Source organism: Cebus imitator, unplaced genomic scaffold (assembly GCF_001604975.1).
Source record: "Cebus imitator isolate Cc_AM_T3 unplaced genomic scaffold, Cebus_imitator-1.0 Scaffold233, whole genome shotgun sequence".
NCBI classification, from domain to species: Eukaryota; Metazoa; Chordata; class Mammalia; order Primates; family Cebidae; genus Cebus; species Cebus imitator.
The window spans coordinates 3025136-3046542 of NW_016107548.1; the positions used below are offsets into that span (position 1 = coordinate 3025136).

General features: G+C 32.4%; 1 protein-coding gene across 1 annotated transcript in view; it reads left to right on the top strand.

Moving 5' to 3' along the window:
* Positions 1-19926, top strand: part of LOC108281893 (transmembrane protein KIAA1109-like) — a 62934-nt gene extending 43008 nt beyond the window's left edge. Inside the window, exons 10-19 of the mRNA XM_017497598.2 lie at positions 1197-1347; positions 4049-4205; positions 4612-4690; positions 6773-6864; positions 8447-8564; positions 14254-14409; positions 14671-14768; positions 16284-16462; positions 16923-17029; positions 17948-19926. Coding sequence (XP_017353087.1) covers positions 1197-1347; positions 4049-4205; positions 4612-4690; positions 6773-6864; positions 8447-8564; positions 14254-14409; positions 14671-14768; positions 16284-16462; positions 16923-17029; positions 17948-18159 — 1349 coding nt within the window. The 3' untranslated portion in view covers positions 18160-19926. The remainder of the gene's footprint in view (positions 1-1196; positions 1348-4048; positions 4206-4611; positions 4691-6772; positions 6865-8446; positions 8565-14253; positions 14410-14670; positions 14769-16283; positions 16463-16922; positions 17030-17947) is intronic.
* The last annotated feature ends 1481 nt before the right edge of the window (positions 19927-21407 follow it).

The following is a 21407-nucleotide window of genomic DNA, read 5'->3' on the forward strand; positions in this document are numbered from 1 at the left end:
AGACAAAATGTCAATGTCACATAAAAATTTCCTTGGTTAAACAATAGAAATTATTTATTTTATCAAATGTTGACCTTTAAGTAAAATGTTTTTAATATCTGGTGTGAGAAAATGGGAATTACACATAAAGCAGTTTTGCTGTGTACCAAAATATTCTGGTGTCTTGAGGAAAAGCATGATTGAGTTTCAAGCTGTACTAATTGCTTATTTTTTTTTTTTTTGTTTTCCATGGAGTACCAGTTTTATTTGAAAGAGAAATTAGAGACAAACTGTGATTCTGAGCTTTCTTGTGAAAATGAGAACTTTGGAAAATTTGAGTCTGCTGTTACGAGCTTGACAGCATCCCAATAGTTAACAGCTTTTATGATGATACTACCAATGATAAAGCAAGTGTGATGTTATTAAATGTTTAGTAATGAAATTGATCAACATTTAGAAAAAAATCTGCATTACTCAGTGAACTGGTATTTCCCGAACGAGCAGTGCATGATGTTATAAAAATCATGCATAGATTAAAAAATGTATTCAAAGTGCAAGATAAAGCAGTAGATTTTAAGATAACAGGGTATGAAAGGTTTAGTGATATAGCTTCAGATTCCACGTTGCAATTAACCTTTAAGAAATTTTCACTTGTTGAATTTTGGGGTAGTATCAAAGAAGAGTATCAAATTATCTGAAAAAGCTATTAAAATACTTCCCGCTTTTCTATCTATATATATGTATAAGGCCAGATCTTTTCCAAATCCTTGAATAACAGATTGAATGCCGAAATAGCTATGAGAATCCACTTGTTTTCTGTTAAGCTGGATATTGTAGATTTGCCAAAAAAACCTCTAATATGTCTCACTAAATTACTTTGTTTTAGAAAATATAGTTATTCTTCATTAAAAATGAGATTAAAATTGTATTTATTTTTTATATATTACATGCTATATTTAATTACATTAAATATTTTATTGTGTCAACATGAATTTATTTTTAAAATAATATTTTTAAAAATCACTAAATTTTAATTTTGAGCACAGTATTTTTGATAGGCATAATACAATATAAGAAAAACCTCTTTTGGGTTCTCAGTAATTTTTAAGAGTGTGAAGGTTTTCTGAGACCAAAAAATGTTGGAACTGCTGATCTAAGGAAACTTTCTAATATTCATTTAAAATAACTGCCTTTATATTGTATGTTTTGGAATATAGGACTTGTTCCGGAAGAAACAGAAGAAAATATTGAAGGAGAAATGAGCAGTGAGGATTGCAAATTACAAGACTTGCCTCCATGTTGGGGACTGGATATAGTTTGTGGTAAAGGAACAGATTTTAATTATGGACCATGGGCCGATAGGCAGAGGTACTTGAACATATTATACTTCTAACAAGTCTTCTAGATGTCTTGAGATGCCTATAATTTTAAATAAAGACTAGCTTAAAATTTTTATAAACTGTTTTATACTGGCAGAGGAAGATATCACTGAACATTTTGATCTACATAATAACTTGCTTGTGGTTTCTCCGCAAGCAAGTTTTTCAACAATGATTTCTTTGTTGATCCCCTACTATATGCCAGACATTGTTGGCACTATGGGAATTCAGAAATAAAAGACATGTATCTTTCACTTTTAGTGGGGAAGAAAAAAACCAAAAGACTAATATTAGGTGCTATAATGGAGGTAAATAAAGGGTCTTGATGAAGAACTTAGAAAAGTACTGTGCTAATTTGCTAGTGCTGCCATAATAAAGTATCACTAATAATGTGGCTTAAGCAACAGAAATTTATTTTTTCACAATTCTAGAGTCTAAGAAGTCCTCCAACAAGATGGTGGCATGGTTGGTTCCCTCTGAGGGCTATGAGGGAAGGATGTGTTCTAGGCCTCTCTCCTTGGCTTTTGGATGGCTGCTGTTTTCCAGTGTCTTCATGTGGTCTTTTCCTTGTGCAGTTCTGTGTCTAGATCATACTGTCCAGTCATATTGGATTAGGACAGCATATTCTAATGACCTCATTTTAACTTAATTACCCTTCTGAAGGTCCCCATCTCCAAATATAGTCCCATTGGGAGGTACTGGGGGTTAGGACTTCAGCATTTAGATTTTAGGGGTTAGGACTTCAACATATGAATTTTTAGGTTACTTGGTATTCCTAGTATATAGTATACAGTATATAATGTATATTAAAGTTTAGGGGAGAGAAGAATTGGGAAAGGGTTTTTGGTTGAGATAACACGTAAATTAAGTTTTGAAAGACAAGTGAGAATTAGCTAGGGAAAGAGGAGGGTGAATCATTGAGGCAAAGGAAGTGTTTTATAAATTCATGAGGACAGTAGAGAATTGTCCTATATAGTCTATAGTAGTTAAGAAGTATAGATTTTATAATGGAGGTAATGTCTATTAAGTCATTTTATTAATTTTAAAGTAGTTTTAATTTTTAATATATTATGAACGTTTTTCTACTTGAATTTTAAACAAAGGGGACATTTACCATTGATTATGAGGGGGCATCTCAGTTTTTATGTACAAAATTAGACATTGCTTAAAATTAGTTTAGTTCTTCTATTCCTTAACTAGCTTTTTTGAATAGAGAAATACAAGCCAAGTCATTTACTTGAGCAGATATTATAAGGCCATTGATAGATTAATGAAAGAGTGCTGATACTGACTTGATGTATTGACTTTTAAAATGCTTTTTAGGAAAGTGCTGTCTAGCTAGCATTATTAGAATAATTATATATTTGTCAAGTAGCATATTGTATTAATCTTGGTTTATCTGTAGTATATAGGAATACCTGCCTCATTAAGTAGCTAACCAACAATTACATGGTAAATGAATAAGCTTGTTATTTGAAAATTCTTGCATTATGCTAAAACAATACTTCATTAAATTCTGCATTAGGTCATTTGTTAAACTTTAAAGTAAACAGAGCATAAAATTTCAGGTTAGAAAGAAAATACTTTTCACATTATTGAAATTAAATTTTCCTCTTGTAAGTCATGCTATATTTGACCTGCAGGAGTTGAAAATGAGAGATTTTACATTTCATTAAGTAATAGAGCTACATCTATTTAAACTCTATTCAGAAATCTCAAGAAAAGTATTTTGTTTGGTTGGCAGAACAGTTATGTATTGTTTGAGGAAAAAAATTAATGCTTTAACATAGGCCCATGAAATATGTTTGCGTTTTTTAGCACTTGAGTAAAGTGTGATTTTTCTTTTTTTTTTTTTCCCCCATTTATTTATTTTATTGCATTTTTAGGTTTTGGGGTACATATGAAGAACATGCAAGATTGTTGCATAGGTACACACCTGGCAGTGTGATATACTGCCTTCCTCCCCATCACCTACATCTGGCATCTCTCCCCTTCTTAAACTATTTTTAATTTTATTGTGTATTTTTAATAAGTATGGGGGTATTTTTACACAAAAACCCAAACTAAAATGCAATGGAGAAATGACACTGAAGATGGAAATTTGCTTTAACAACTCCTTTCAAGTAGATTTTTTTACTGCCAGGAGAGAAGAGCAGTGCATTTCTAACCTGGACTTTAAAAAACCACTCAGGTTTATTTAAAAAGAAAAAAAAATGTATTTTTCACATGTATTTAATTCACTAATGTGAGCAGTATTTGTCTTTTCATTTATATGTTCAAATGGTCTTACGTAGCTATTTCTTCTTCTTCCCTGTATTGAATTTCTGCACAAATATGAACTGTAATCAGCAATGAATAGTAAGGTCAGTTTTCTTAGCAGCCATCTATTAACATAAGACATACAGAAGGAAATCTCAGCTGTTTTGATACTGGATAATTCACTCAGCATTGTGGGGAGTTACTGATTTCTGACAGCATGGTTTTAGCCTATAGATTTTATAATCATAACATGATCTTAGTGTCTAGGTTTTGATGTCATTTCTACTACCTTTACATGATTGAATATTGAAGATATTATTCAGCTTTTACTTCTTATTTTCTTTTTATGAATTAGAATACTGATTTTGGTCCTTATCAGAGGTAATTTTGTTTGAATAACATGTCATTATGCTTTCTACCTCCTTATGTAGAGATTGTTTATGGAAGTTTTTCTTTCCACCTGATTATCAAGTTCTGAAAGTTTCTGAAATTGCACAGCCTGGGAGACCAAGACAGATCCTTGCTTTTGAATTACGAATGAATATTATTGCAGATGCTACAATTGACTTGCTGTTTACCAAAAATAGGGTAATTATCATAATAATATAGTAGAAAATAGTGTTTAAAATTTGAACATTTTTTTTCAGAGTTTTTTTTTCTGATGACTAGTCCCATACTAGGATTAATTTTATGAGCTATTTTCCTTTCAAATAATTGTATGTATTTTACTTTCATTGTAATTTTATTAAATGTCAAATAATGGAAAGAAATTAATAGTAATAGACCTTCAGGCTATATTCTGGCTCATTTTCTCCTTTATATCTGGCTAAGTTGTTTTAGTATATTTTTGGTAAAAATTTCAACTTTTATTCTTAGAACTTTTAATACTTATTTAACATCATCAATAATTTCTTCTGTGATAATAACTGAAAAGTAAAGATGGGAGAATAATTATAATTAATGTTTTATATGAATTAATTTTTTCTTTTGGTAGGAAACAAATGCTGTACATGTAAATGTAGGAGCTGGCTCATACTTAGAAATTAATATTCCAATGACAGTTGAAGAAAATGGTAAGCTGCAACAGTTACTTTTTTAAATGATTAAAGAAATAATTATAAATAATACAGTTTGTTATCATTTTAGATTAACATTAATAAAGTTTTCTATTTCAGTTTTTTATTTTGATGTGCTTGTAGTCATTAAGGGGAAATATTATGTAATTATTTGAGCATTTAGAGAGAAGGGAAACATTTTCTAATCAAGTTCAGTCTTATAATTATATGCTTTTGTTATATCCTATGCATCTATTTTGTAGGATTGAGCATAATTTACTTAATGTGTAGTTTTCCAGTTAGACTGGTGCACTATGAGAGTAGGTGCTGTTTTGTTCTTTAGTGTATTCTCAGTGCTGAACCCTGTACCTGACATTTGGGCAGTACTTGATTGGATGAATACAAGGCTTGGTTTTAGGTTATATTGTTAGTAGATTTTGTCAGGGAGTAAGCTGTGTACTTTAAGTAGCATAACTTTAATAAATCAGAACATTTCTCAATAAAAATGTTAGTATCATCTGAGCTGAGATGGTCTAAGTTCATTATGCATTTGAAATATGGGCACTGACACAGTAATTTGAATAAATACTGTTAAATTTATCAAATTGTTATAACTTCATTTTGCCTTCTTATTTCTATATTCTTATTACATTTGTAATTGAGAGCAGTTAAGATGAAATTCTGCTTTATTTACTTTATTGAGAGTAAAGAGTAGCAACTTGCCAGCATTTTAAATTAGTTATCATCAGTGTTTCTGTTGCTAAGTATACTTCATTTTTGTGTAATTCTTAGCTCTTATTTTTTGGTTCTGTCACTTATTTTGCTGCTGTACGAGGAAAATAGGCAGAGGGTTGACTACATTGATTAGTTTACCTGAAGTGGTACCATTCAGGACTGCCTACTTAGATAATCAGTTGAAAAAGTGACTGTGAATTGCATAGTGTATCTTTTTCCCATAACTTTGGGGCTATTTTAATGAAGAACTAACCCTTATCTAGTTTATAAAAAACAATCTTACTAAGGCTTGAAGGAGATGCTTGAGATTGTCTAGGACTGCTCATTCAGAGTATGTAGTTGGAAAGAAGCATCTTTTAGAAAAGCATTACTTACAGGTGTATGATGGTGTATAAAGGCAGTTGGGAGTTGTACAAAACTGATAATATTTCAGATAAGGAAGTGTTTCCACCTTTTCACAACTGATGATGCACATAGGAAATAGCATTTTTACTGTTTTATGCTGTATTATATATACAAATACGGGTACACTGGAGTAAAGGGATCACCTGAGGATTGAGGGATTAATATCTTGAGCATATCTATTATAAATTTGTGGCAAGTACCACAGAATACTTGTTGTGTAACTCTTGAGTTAAGTGTTTAAGGAAAGCCCAGTTAGGGTTTGAGTATAGAGGTTAGGTGGCTTTTAAGATGACTGTCAGTGGGAAGATGGACTTAGGTGTCAGGCAAGAACAGTATATAACAAATAAATTTAAAACTTTTTAGAGATTCAGGTATTTGAAAAAAAAAAAAAATGCCCAGAGCAGGATGCAGGATGCAGGATGCATGTGGAACTAGGCATGTAATAGTGACCACAGAAGTAGTGTTCGTAGAAAGATTACTTTAAGAAAGGAAATGCAATACACTAAACGATTCAGCTTTTGTTGAGAATGGGCTATATTGCTGAGAAACTGTCATTACTTGAGGAGAATAGCTGTTATTCAGTAATTGTCATTATTTGAGGAGTAGTTGAAAATGTTGAAAATATGTACCCTTGAGTCAGTGGAAGAAGAAAAAGAGTTGTCTTCTGTAACCAAAAACTATTGTTTAAAGAATAAACTCGTAGTTTTTCAAACTACAAAGGAAAGCAAAATGAGAATAGATATTATATGGAGTTGGAACTTTGTTCCTTTAGAGCAGCCTATATGAGAATGATCACCTATTAAGTTAGCAAGCCCCCTCTCACTGAGGTGTGTTTAAATAGTGACTACCAATTTTCAAGGATTCCTAATTTGGGTGTTGATAGGAGTTGGCTCCAGTCCAAATATGTTTCACTTTGTAATTTTTTTTCCTGGTTCTTAATTTTTATGTTTGTATTATTAGGTTATACTCCTGCTATTAAAGGACAACTCTTACATGTGGATGCCACTACCAGCATGCAATATCGGACTCTTCTAGAAGCAGAAATGTTAGCAGTAAGTCTGTATATGAGGATATACATACTTGTATGAAAAATACATTTGATTTTAATTTACTTATATAAAGCTTAAGTAATCAGGAAATCGTCAAATGACTCATCTTCTAGTTCAAGAATAGCCAGATGCTCTTGACCCTGTCCTAGGGAAGAGTAGTGGATTCCCAGTGCTGTGGACTCCTGTTGGCACCTCTCTCTCGCTCTGCTTCTAATATAAGGGAAGTGAATAAAAGGCAATGATACATATGTTTTTGTCCTGTAAAATATGAGAAATTGTTAGAATATTGTTTTTAAAGTTTGTTAGGTGGCTGTACTAAATCTCTTCTAAGTTTTAAGTAAGGTAATTCTTTAATATATGTTTTCTAGCCCCACTGGATTGCTTTCCCAGGGCTTAAATAATGTAATTTATTGTGCCTTTTACTTGCTGAGTAAGGTAAAGGGAAGAAAATCTTACTGATACCCTGGATTGTTCCATATTAGAAAGAGAAACAATATGGAAATGCCAGTGATTAAAATTGCAGATTGAGACTCATTAATCAAGCAGATTATTGTTAGTTATTATTACTATCAGGGACAACACTACTAACAATCACAAAAGCCACTATGTAAAATGGTTAATATGCAGAGATTCTTTCATATAAGATGGTACCATTAAGTTCTTAATTACTTGTCTTAAGCATTTTACACATATGTAAATTGAGACAAAAATTTTGCAATTTCCAAGAATATATCAAATACCATAAGTATATTTTAAACTGTGATATTCAGTATTTTAATGAATTCTTCATCTACTGCTGATAAATAGTGCTGTGTGACAATGCTGTTTCTAGGCAGGCAGCTTTTGCTTTTGCAGAAATGCCAGACTGGGCTGTTCATGGTGACTTACACCTGTAATCCCAGCACTTTGGGAGGCCAAGGAAGCCTGACCACTTGAGGTCAGGAGTTCGAGACCAGCCTGGCCAACATGGCAAAGCTCTGCCTCTACTAAAATACAAAAATTAGACAGGTGTGATAGCATGTGTGCCTGTGATCCCAGCTACTCGGGAGGCTGAGGCACAAGAATTGCCTGAACCTGGGGAGTCTGAGGTTGTGGTGAGGTGAGATTGTGCCACTACACTCTAGCCTGGGCAATAGAGTGAGATTCTGTCTCAAAGAAAAAAAAAGAGGAGAAGAAATGCCAAACTGCAGAAATACTAATGTCACTTTTGTGACAGTATGCATTGCACTCTATCTTCCTTCACACTGAGCCTATCTCTTAACAGATGAGGCTTAAGGAGAAATTAGGGATGTTAGCTGTTACCCAATTGGTTTATCTGAAGTAGGGTATCAACACTGTAGCCTGATTTGGTTTTTTTTGAAAGTTTTTTGACCACATCTTGGCTTAATATTTCAAGGAGCTAGATGTAGCCATGTATATTGACCTACAGCCACAACGATATTAAAATCTCAAAGGTACCTTCTGTTCAGCTCAGTAGGAAAATAAGTTTTAATTACTCACTAGTGTGTGTGATTTCATTTCTAATGCTGTTCACACAGTGTCACATTTAAAGCTCTAATACTTTTACCTGACATTTGTTTTGCAGTTCCACATCAATGCCAGTTACCCCCGAATATGGAACATGCCACAGACATGGCAGTGCGAATTAGAGGTTTATAAAGCCACCTACCACTTCATTTTTGCACAGAAAAATTTCTTTACAGGTAATTTTCTAATAGGTATAAATACAGTGAGATTTATTTGTTTATATTTGGTAAGTTTTAAGTTCAACATAGGGATAGGATGACATGATTCAAACTTTTTTTAACATTTCATTTTGGGCTGAAAATATCAAAGAGAAAATTTAAATATAGACACTTTGCATTCTTTTCTAATCTAAACAAGAAAATATAAACCCCCAATTGAGCTTAGAAGGAGATGAAAGAACTCAGTTTAGGCTGGTGCTTTGTATCAGTCTATTTAGGGGGTAGAATAGAGACGATGAATCAATTTCTCTCTCTTCCCGAATTAGGCATCAGCATGGCTTCATTATTTTGTTTTAATAATTATAATCCACAACAGTATACGCAAATAGCCAAAAGTTATTTTTGAACTTGGAGCCCTTATTTAATCTTTTCTGTTGGCATGGATAATTGAGTTGGCGCTGTCACTAGTTGGAAAAAACAGTCCTTTATTTCTTGCAGCATATTTGATAGTTTTGCATATTTTGTGACTATAAGAACATGTAGTGTTGGTCTATAAATAGCATAAATATTACTAAATTAAAATAAGTGGCATTTATGAAGTCTTCTTCTAAAAAATTTAGCCCCGTAGAGTTGGTCTCATTTTCCAGGGTCAGTGGCTGTTCCACAGAAACCTAATCTTTACTTGACTGCTTACTCCATCCATCCATCCATCCATCCATTTGTTCAATAGTTGTTTTATACAAGCATCTAGTTGATGCTGAGTACTATCAGACATTTGGAGGTATAGTGGTGTTTAAGGTATACATAGGTAGTCGTCTCCTGACAATACTACTGTATAATGTTGTGTAAATGACTTCACTGTTTAAACTTCAGTTTCCTTATTTGTGAAATAGGGATGACAATTTCTACCCTAATTTTGCTATTAGTAGAGCTTTGGCCTTTTAAAATGTCTCTTAGTACAATATGTTCAATCATAAGTCTTTTGTATTTCTTTTCTGGTTTGTCTGGGAGCCTTGGGGGACTAGATAGACTGCTTCTGCTTTCCTGGAGTTACATACCTCTCCAAGGCTTGAATCAGTGTCCCAGTAGTGAAAATTTTACCAGAGCCCCTGGCAAGTTAAGCTTTTGCTAGTGAAGCTGAGCACTGAATAAGTACTTCTCAGTTCAAATTTATGAAAAAAATATAGCTAAAACTTACAGTGTGTATCATGTGTCTGGCTCTGTCCTAAGCAGTTTGCATGTATTAAATTATTGAATCCTCACAATAACTCTCAGGGATCAGTATTATTATTATCTTCCTTACTTTTTAGATGAGGAAAATAAGTTATAGAGGTGAAACAATATATGTCCATGGTCACACAACTAGTTAGTTTGTTGAACTGAAATTCTAACTCAAGTAGTCTGGCTCAGGAATCTATTATACTACTTACCTCTTTGACTAGCCTTTTCTTTCTTACTTAAGATTTTGTGTTTTTTAACTTTACTAATCTTTTAAAATAGATACCATTGTCAAGTATTTAATCCTTCACATTACTTTTCTTCCAGGCATTTCTCGTCTTTAGACTCTTGGAGTGCTAAGAATAGCTGTGGTAGAAGTATAAAGTCTTCATGATTTAAAAGTATTATTTTGTAGTAGGACTTTCATTTACACTGTTTTATTAGTTACACTGAAACAGCTAAGTACTCATTTCCTAAATTGTAACTGATTTTCCTTAAATTATTTTCTTTCTCTAACTCTAATTTGTATGCTTTCTTTATTGAAATTCATTCTTTTGTTATTTATTTTTTTATAAAATTTATTCGGAGAAATTTTAAACATAGATACAAAAGTAAACATAATCATTTTACAGATTTAACAACTGTAACATTTGGTCATATTCTGTTATTTTTAAAAGACATATAGCATAACAAATAACTGTAGAGTCCTTTTTAAACTTATTCTCTAAGAGGGATGACTACTAGAGAATAATATTAGTTTAGTATTGGAATGAGCCTACTTGGTCATAGCGTTTGGATTGCTTTCTCTATTGTCAGAATTCTATAGAAAAGAAATTATCTTTCTGATGTGAGGGAATGCCTAATATTTCTCAGCAACCACTCTCATACCACTTATTAGTAAGGTAAAATTGTTCTTAAGAGATTTCAGTGGGGACAAAGATAGCTTTATGACAAATATAGAGCCTCAGAAATGAAAGCTTATTATAAAACAAAAGCAGAAACTGAATCCTCTTCTGGGAATAATGAGATTGACTTAGATTTTCTCTGATAAGGAGGAGAAGAAAATAACATAATGGCATTGCAAAGCTCTAGTATCAATTGATTGACATTGTATAGGGTGTTTGCCTAACAACTAATGATAAGATGAGTTGTCGCGTTTTTTCAGAGTAACATTTAGCTTGCTATACCTTTTTAATTTGTTGTACAAATGAGTAAGGCAGTCATCAGGAAAGTGCTTAATTTTTCTAATCAGATTATTTGATAAGAGCATCTGGTAATGAGAAACAACTTTTGGTTTAATGACAATGCATATTAAAAAGTTGTTGAGGCTCCTAATAAAAAGATTTTGTCACCATAATTTTTAATATTTATCAATAAAGATATAGAAAATGGTAGGAAAACTATATTATAGAATGACATGTTGAAATTTTAAGTAAGTCATTAAAGAAAAAACTGATAAGTTTTATTAAAAATAGAAATAGACTAATAGTTGTAACATTTCATGTGAGTTATTAAAGAAGAAAGTAATAAGATTTGTTAAAATATATTTGGCTAATAACTTTATAAAATTATACTGGTTCCCTGAAATAAGTAGTAGATAATCTGAATTTTTGTTTAGTTTAAGTTTTGTTGATCTCACTGGCAATTATATCTCAATCTTTTGACTAATAGAAATGTAAAGTAGATAAAGTGCAACCAGTATACATTGTAAGTCTTATACATGAATAATGATTCAAAACAGACATTAAGTATGATCTCTGCCTTCACTTACGGGCATTTCTTGCTTTGTATTATTTGTCTCAAGTACATTGACCTGTGTACTAGACAGAGACAAATGAAACAATACGAGACAGTATATGTACTGAGTGCAAGTGTAAAATAAATGCAAGTGTGAAATGTGAAGCTGATAAATGCATGTAAGACATGAGTACAGAGGAAATCACTGTCATCTGAAGATGATCAGAGAAAGAAAGGAAAGACATTAAGGTCTGAAATGGTGTTTTTAAATGAACTTAGTAATATTAACTAAGATCTGATAGTATTTTGCCATTTACAAAGCACGCTCACTTTTATTATCTTCACATAACTCTAAAATAGGATAGCTGTTATGACTGTTTTTGAGTTAACAGTGAGGAACTTGGGGCATAGAAACATTGAATGACTTGGGCAAACTTATGAGGCTAGTAAGTGGAAGACATTTAAGAACAATTTTCAGACTGCAGACCCTGTGCCTCCTGTGTAGCATTATGCTGGCAATAAAGATGGTTAGTTTTTCCTTAGCGGAGAGGATATGAAAGACAGTAGTTTGACCAAAAATGCTGAACTATGAATGTTATGAGTGAGAAAATCAGCCTGATGAATGATGAGTATGTATTGTAGAGTTGGTTAAATCCAGAGATGATTTTTGGGCATTTCCCAAGTGTTAGACACGGTGCTAAAGACTAAAGTTAGAAAGTAGGATTGGAGTCAGGCTAGTTAGGTAGGGTGGCACTTAGAAGTAAAAGATGTGAAGTGACCATAGATTATGTAAAGCATGATGAATTACTGTGATTGTTAAATAAAAATATATTTAAAGTAAATTTGATAAGTGGAATTTTCCATTCTCTCAATAGAACAGGTTAATAGCCATATGCCTTTTATTATAGATGTAGTAAAACTCTTTATCTCATTAGTATTAATTTGTGATTGATATTTGACATTATGTTACTCTGCCATTTTAATAAGACAAGAGTTTCTAATACATTTGTGCTGTCTTTGTATGTGGCAGCTAAATTTTAAATGAGTTCATATGATATTATGTAAGATAAATTTACTCTGAGTTCATTATTGAATCTTTTTTTTCTGTTGAAATATCACCTTCAAAATACAAAGAAAACTACTTTAAATATTTTATCGTTTTACCTGTAATTTTCCTTAGGGTATCTTTAATAATAAAATGCTACCATTTGTGGAGTCCTTACCCTGTGCCAGTTAGTTTGTTAAAACTTCACATAAATGATCTGAATTATCATCATGAGTCTGTGAGGTCGTTCTTATTTTGTACAAGAGAAAACTGATAACATTTAAGTCACTTTTTTCAAGATTGCATAGCTAGTAAAATGATAAATCCAGAACTTAAACCCAAGACTGTCTAGTGTCAAAGTCTGTGCTATAAGGATACTGTTTCCAGTTGTTTCTCTCTCTCTCTCTCTCTCTCTCACACACACACACACACACACACGTTCTAATTTTATATACATGGCACTGTGTTATGCACAGTGGGTATACAAAGATGAGTCTGACACCTCTAGGAGGAGCCCTTTTATTGAAAGGCATTGCTGGGAGTGTACAATGCGTATAAAACATTGTGGAGGCCAGAAGATAAAGTTGTGCAAACTGCTATGGTAGATCAGTGCTAATGTCTTTAAAGAGCATTTATTTATTGGGATTTAAAAGAATTAAAGTGCCAAAGGGTAAACAGACAAATACATGAATGCAATTTTAAAAAGCAATTTTAACATACAATGAACAAATATGATTGAATTATAATTCTCAGAAAGTCAAGTCTGTGTTTCGTTTACCATTGTAGTCCCAGAGTCTAGAACAGAGCCTGACACACAGTAGACACTCAGTAGATATTTGTTTAATGAATGAAACAATGTGAAAAAATGTTCAGCCATGCTTGTAGTTAAGAAGTTCAGTGGAAGTGAGATACTGTTTTTCAGTTGTTAAATGTCAAGTAAAACAAAACAAAAAACAGGTAGATAGAAATAAAATGCAGGAAGAGGTTCAATGAAATACATAGTCAAGCATACATTTCTGGTAGGAGTGTAAATGGACTCACTTCTCTTTGAATGCAATTTTTAAATTTATAATAGTCTTGAAAAATATTCCTAAATTTTGACCTAGCAATTTCACTTCTAGAATCTATACTGGCAAGTCATCCAGAATATGTAAAATACCTTTTACAAAAATATATAGTACATGGTAATATATGTAACACAAAAATTTGGAGTCTAAATATTCAACAATAATAAATGGTTTAGTAAGTCATGACTAATCTCATTAATGAGCTATTATGTAAAATTTACGTAAACGTGTGAAATAACATGGAAAAATATTTGAGCTCAGTGAAAGAAGCAACACATAAAAAATGTACATATAGGATAGTGTCAGTCTATGTAGACAAATAACTGGAAGAAAATGTATCCACAGTGTTGGCTATTTGGGTAGTAGAATATCAAGTGATTTTTTTACTTTGTAAAATTCCTTTAAAAACATATATTAAATATATAAAATTTCTCTTATTTGGAACTATGATTAGTAAGTAAACATCTGTTTACTGTCAAATTATTTAAATATATCTTAATCACCTTTTAAATATTTCAGTATAAAATTTTTTTAGTTACACGAAAGAAAAATTCATTTTTGACTGGTGTTAGAAAATCTGTTTTCTTTTCTGAGTTTCAACTAACTTTACAATTTCTATTCACTACCCCAATAATTTTAGATTTAATTCAAGACTGGTCTAGTGACAGTGCTCCAGACATTTTTTCATTTGTTCCATATACGTGGAATTTTAAAATCATGTTTCATCAATTTGAAATGATTTGGGCTGCTAATCAACACAATTGGATCGACTGCTCCACTAAACAACAGGAGAATGGTAAGACATTTAAAAAATTACGTTAAGCATTCCTCTCATTAAGGCAAATACCAACTAAGAAAATTAGTATAGATTTGATAGTTTTAACAGATAGTAGAAGTTATTTTACCCCATTATCTTTCTGAGACTCTCAGAGGACTGTTTCAGAGTTTGTATTGGAACTAACAATTTTATTTAGTTGTGCATTTTAGGCAGTTTTATAATTGAAACTTTATTGACATTAAAAGTAAATTTACTTTTTCTTCTTTTTTTTCTTTGTAGTGTATCTGGCAGCTTGTGGAGAAACACTAAACATTGATTTTTCTTTGCCTTTTACGGACTTTGTTCCAGCTACATGTAATACAAAGTTCTCTTTAAGAGTATGTATAGTTGAATGCATTATTTATTCCACAAGATGTATTAGTAAGTTTGATTTCCCAAAGCTTGTCTTTACTCTCCCCTACCCAGCCCATTGCCATTCTAAGGTATTTTAGCTTTCCTCCAGTGTCTACTACCTTTAGTGTCACAGAGTTCTTGCTATTTCCTTTTTGTAGTTAACTGGACATAAGACATTGGGCAATTAAAAAATATCTCAAGTTGACTATTTTCTTAGAGTTCTTTTCTGATCTATGTGGTTAATCTATATATTGGCCCTTCTAGCTCTAATGTTTACTAATTCATGTGAACTAATTTTATACTTCACTTTATTTGATTCTTAATTGTAAACATGAATTCAAGGAATAACCACAGTACCTTTCTTCCTTTTATCTGAATGCCAGCTCTTATGTACTTCTAAGCTCAAAATTTTATGGAACATATTTTTTTGGTATGGGCAACCAGTAGTGTTTGTAGTATTAATGGTGGTTATACTGGTAAAATTAGCAACATAATAGAAAACAGCTAACATCTATTAAACATTTTCTGTGTACTACATAGACACTGTTCCATGTGTTTTATGTAATAACTCATTTATTTTTCAGAACAACCCTCTTATAAGTATTATTACCTGCATTTATATATTATAAAAGTGAGGAACAGAACTTTTTTAACTCATCATAAAGCTAGTGAGTTATTGGACAATATAGCTTAGGGCTCCATTCTTTTAACCACTGTACCTTGCTGCCCATTAAGAAACTAGTCATCAAGATGAACAAAGAATAGAAGACCTACAAGGAAAAAAAGTAAAGCCAAATAAAGATCTTTTGATTTGCCAGCTCTGTATTATTAAAAGCCAGTTGAGGAAACAAGACATACTAGAATCAAATGAGACAACACTATTTTAAAAATTAATAAAAATATAGAACATAGTCTACCTGAGCTTATAAAAGTTTTTTTAAAAAATGAACTTCATATAAAATATCTATGGATACCCATGGAAGACATTCTTTTCACTGTTTGGAAACTATGCTGTTTCTCTCCCTGATTATTTTGTTGTTTTTCAATACAAATTTACTTTTAGTCAATGTAAAATCTTATTTCTTATTTTCTTGACTGTTCAGTGTAAAATCTGTCATTTCAAATTTGTTTATCTTACTCGTGTAATGCCAGCACTTTGGGAGCCTGAGGCAAGATGGTTGCTTGAGGCCAGGAGTTTGAGATTAGCCTGGGCAACACAAGAAGACCCTGTTTCTACAAAAAAAAGTAGCACATTCCTCTAGTCCCAACTATTTGGATCACTTGAGCGCAGGAGTTCAAGGCTTCACTCCAACCTCAGTGACAGAGTGAGACCACCAAAAAAAAAAAAAAGATAAATAATACAATAAAATAAAAAGTAATAAAATTTATTTTCTTTCAAACATTTCCAAGATTGTTGTAGACAAGTTTGCCCATAAGTATTAACCAACATATTTATTCACTGATTTTATTACTTTGGATTATTATAATTATTTTTTTAGGGAGAAGATGTTGATCTTCATTTGTTTCTACCAGATTGCCACCCTAGTAAATATTCTTTATTTATGCTGGTTAAAAATTGCCACCAAAATAAGATTATTCATGATACTGGCATTCCTGTTGAGTGTCAAAGTGGCCAGAAAACAGTTAAACCAAAATGGCGCAACATTACTCAGGAAAAGTGAGTACATAAAATTAGTGACACAGGCCGGGTACAGTGGCTCACATCTGTAGTCCCAGCACTTTGGGAGGCTGAGGTGGGTGGATCAGGTGGGTGGATCACCTTGGCCAACATGGTGAAACCTTGTCTCTACTAAATACACAAAAATTAGCTGGGCATCATGGCGCATGCTTGTGGTCCTAGCTACCTGGGAGGCTAAGGCAGGGGAATTGCTTGAATCTGGGAGGCAGAGATTGTAGTGAGCCAAGATCACACCACTGCACTCCAGCTTGGGTGAGAGAGAGAGACCTGTCTCAAAAATATGTAAATAAATAAAATAAAATGTAATTATTGACAAGTATTTTGTGCTTATATGTGGAGAAATAATTCTTCTCCTTTCAAAAAATAATAAAATTTGAATATCTGCAACTGGTATCAAAAGCAATAAGCATCTGACTGGAAACTGTTTTACTATTCAAAGGTCTGGTTGGGTTGAATGCTGGACTGTCCCAAGTGTCGTGCTTACAATTGATTATACATGGCATCCGATTTATCCACAAAAAGCAGACGAACAACTAAAACAGTCATGTAAGTGTTTTTATATAATTTGTACTTTCATACAGCTGCAGTTATGATTGATAATGATGAAAAATAAAAAGCAAATAAAATTGAAACACATCTATTCTCACATAGTATAAATATAATCTTTAAATATTTTAGAGTAATTATAGCTACCTTTTGAGCATTTACTATGTATCAAGTATTGGGCCAAGCAGTTTTCTGGCTTCTGTTATCTCATTTAGTTCTTATAACAACTCTTTGAGAAAGAGGTTATCATTATTTTTATCTTAAAGTTGGGGAAATATGCTCAGAGAAAGCAAATAATTTTCTCATAGTCTGCCAAGCTAGAAGCAGCAGAGCCTGAATATGAAACAAGGTGTAAGTGAATCTATATATTTAAGCTGCATGATTTTGTGAAATGTTAGTTCCTATATCATTTGTAGTTTCCCGAAAATTTGCCATATTACCTGGGTCCAAAAAAGAATTAGAGCCAAATGATGATGTTTTCTTTGTATGTTTCCAGTGAGCTAAGTTTCAAAGGATAGTTTTCATAGTTGTTTCACAGTGGCTTGATAACATCACACTGTGTTTAAATAGCTATTTATATGAAAAAGTGTTGTAGTTTAGTACCCAAGAATAGTTAAGGTCTCGATATGACCCAAATTTATATTGCAGGGACTCAATAAGAATGTTAACAGAAAGATTTCGTTTATTCTCTGCAGGCTGATTTATGTGTTTCATATTTCCATGATATTTATTATTTATTTGCTTTCTTAATTATTGGTCTTTTAGGTCTGTTTTTATTATTATACATTATGCAAGGATTAGTTGATGTCATATTTGCAAAGTAAAATTTCTTAGTGAATATTTCCTTGAAGATCTTCTAAGAGGTCTTTTGTCCCCCACCCCCCAGACATTAATCTTTTTTTTCTTAATTTATTCCAGTGTCAGAAATGGAAGAGACAATGCTATCTGTATTAAGGCCATCTCAGAAGGGATCAGACAGAGTTTCTTCTCCCTCTACTTCTTCACGCCCACCTATTGATCCCTCAGAACTTCCACCTGATAAACTTCATGTAGAAATGGAACTTTCTCCAGATTCTCAGATAACTCTCTATGGACCTCTACTAAATGCCTTTTTGTGTATAAAGGTATGATTCTTAAAAACAACTTACATATTTTTAAATATAGACAAAGCAGTTAAAATTTAATTGAAAATTGAGACCATTTGAAATAGCCAATTAGATTATTTAAAGTGTTGAGGATATACCATATATGTTGACTGGATGTGGGGTACTAGACTCAATTACAAAATTATTTATTAAAAATAGTACTCCTCAGTTCAGCATTCTTTAGTGCATTTAGTATGTTCTAGGAATGGTGCTAGTTGCTATAGATAAAGATGATGTAGCATCTGTTCTCAGGGAGGTAACCTGGAGGGATAGCTAGGATAGATAGATACATGGACAAATTTTAACACATTATAAGTAATATAGTAATAGAAGTACTGCATATATCTGAGAATAATTGGTAATGGAAAAGACTACTTCAATGAATACATTAAAAATAAGTGATAACGTTTTATAAGTAATGAGCAAATATTTGTTTGGTGCTTTATGTGAAAAACTGTAGCAAATATATGAAAATAAGTTTATTTCAGAATGTATCAAACTTAGGTTCTGAAGAAATATGTACTAATTCTTAGAACAAAGAACCAATCAAGTGTTTACTCATTTTGGTATAGTTTTTTCCACTGTAATTGTGTGATTGCATGGTATGACAGCACTTTAAAGTTGATCTCTGTAGAATGATTACGAAGAGAGGCTATTTTTGGATAAATATTTGAGGAGTTCATCAGTTTTCTGGAGAGCACTGTTATTCTTTTGATATTCAACTCGTATGTTTTAAACGCCCCCAACAAATTATCAACAATTCTTGTTGATTTAATCTTTTTTATGGTAACTCCTATAATGGTTCTTGATCCTCACTTATCACCTTTGCCTGTGATTAGAGGAGTTCTCCAACATCACTTTCAACAACTTCAAGAAATTTTGCATTTCTACAGGATCTGGCAGATTCACTTTGGGTATTGAATACCTAGGTGACAAGAGATCCTATAATGTACAGTGATAAAAGTAATTAATTCTGGAGAGGGACCAGGATGTTCAGAGTTGATCAGGGTAGCACAATCAAGGTTTGTTAGTAAAGGCTCTCTGGAGGAAGTGCTGGCTGAACTGGATTTGGAAGGTATATAGCATCTCAATATTTGAGTTATTATATTGTATTTACTAAAAACCACCATAAAGCATTAGATGTTGTAACTTAATATAAAAGATGCAAGGGAAAATGTGGTTAATATTTGTAGATGCCTAGAGTTTCTGTTGGTAACAGACACACTTTTCTTCCTTCTTGTGACCATCGTTTGACCTAAAACGTATGTCAAATATTTCTCCCATTATCTTACTTTCTTGGGATTGCATGTGAATAACTATAAAGGATTTAAAAGGCAATTTTCAAGCTATAGTATTCCTGAAGACGCTGCATTATGTTTTACTTAAATACAAGTAATGATTTAATTAGTAGGTGAGGGTAGTAATAGTGATACAGTATCAGTTTTCAAATACTATTAGAGTGGTAAAGTTACATTTTTGCATTACTGTGTACACATGGAGCCTCAGTTTTATTTTTTAAAAACTGATAGGAACACATATTCACCAAAAATAAGGGGACGCTAACAAACAGAATACATTGAAAGAAATATATGCCTTCATTTTAGACTTCCTTCTAAGTTCTACTCCACAGATGTAGCCATTGCTGATAGATTATTGTTTTCATACAGACTTTTGTGCATTAAAGGCTTTATAACAACTTTTTAATGGTTTCAAGAGTGTGACTGGCCCTAAATATTGTATTAGTATTTACATTCATCTAATTAGCTTAGAACTTATATAAAATATCTATTAAAGCAAATTATAAAATTTTAAATTTTGACGTTTACTACGTATATATGCAAATTGTAAAATTTTAAATTTTGACATGTTTACTAAATATATATATCAAAGACATGACAGACAAAAAATGTGTCTAGCCCAGTGAATTCTATGCTTCCTTTTATAAAAAATTTATGCAATTCTTTAAGTTTCTGGTTTTGGTTTTGTTTTGTTTTTTAAGAGACAGGGTCTTCCCTTGTCGTTCAGGCTGGAGTGCAGTGGCACAATCATAGCTCTTTGCAATCTGGAAATCCAGGGCTCAAGCGATCCTCTACTTTTAAGGAATAGTACTGAAAATGAAAGAAGGCTTTTATCTTTTATAGTGTTAAATTTACTGTGTGTGTTTATTTATAGTGATTTATGTATATAAACCACTCTCATATACGCAATATATATACACACAAACACATGCACACATTTATGCAGACATTTCTTCCTTGAATGTCTAAACTTTTTAAAAAGGTTTCTATATACTTTTTAAATTTCAGCAGACATTTATAAAAAATAATGACTTGGGTTTTGGAATATTGATCTAATGTCCTAGTTCTGGCAATGATTAGATAATAGTCCAATCTACCTCTGAGGACAGGCTTAATTCAGTGCAATAAAACATTTCCTCCCATTTGGGAGTTTAGCCCTGCTGCAAGCATGTAATCAAACTAACTGCAGAGTGGAGAGTCAAAGCAGGAGTCTGGTTCTGTGGGAATGAACTCTGGGCATCTGTGGTTTGTTCAGGCAATTCACACACTACTCATCTTATAATGAAGAGGTGAACCGGAGACTACAGATCATTGCTCAACCACCTAATACTTCTCTTGTTTTGCTTTTAGTCTTTTTCCTGATGCATCCCAGTCCTTCCTGGTTCCTGGTTCTGAGTTCACTTTATCTTTCTCTCTGCTTTCTCCTGACTTTTACAATGTTAATAAAGTCTTGTTTTTTAGCTTGTCCTTCCTTAAGTACTTTGGTTCATTCTACTTTTAGCTGCATTTTGTAGGTAACCATCTCTACTCGTTAGGATCCATTTACATTTTATAGTATTTACATTTGGCCATCACCAAGCCAGGCTGTACAGACAAGGGCATTTGGGTACTGGTTATGTTCAGGCAAATACTTGCTTTATCTTAGACCACAGCAATCCCTAGTCTGCTCACAGGAGTGCCTCGAGTAAAGGAATAAGGAACTTAGCATTTGCAGCCAGCTGAACGGACACAAGAAATAGTGGCTATTGATTAATTCTACCATCCATATTTTCATCCATTATATTACTTGGTAAAAAAAGAAAGAAAATTATCTTTATTTATACATGGCACAACGGTATTCCTTGATAATTGAAGAGACTCATTTTAAAAGTACTGTTATGATGAATTCAAGCGAATGTGATTTGGTGACTGGATACAAGGAAATTATACAAAGAT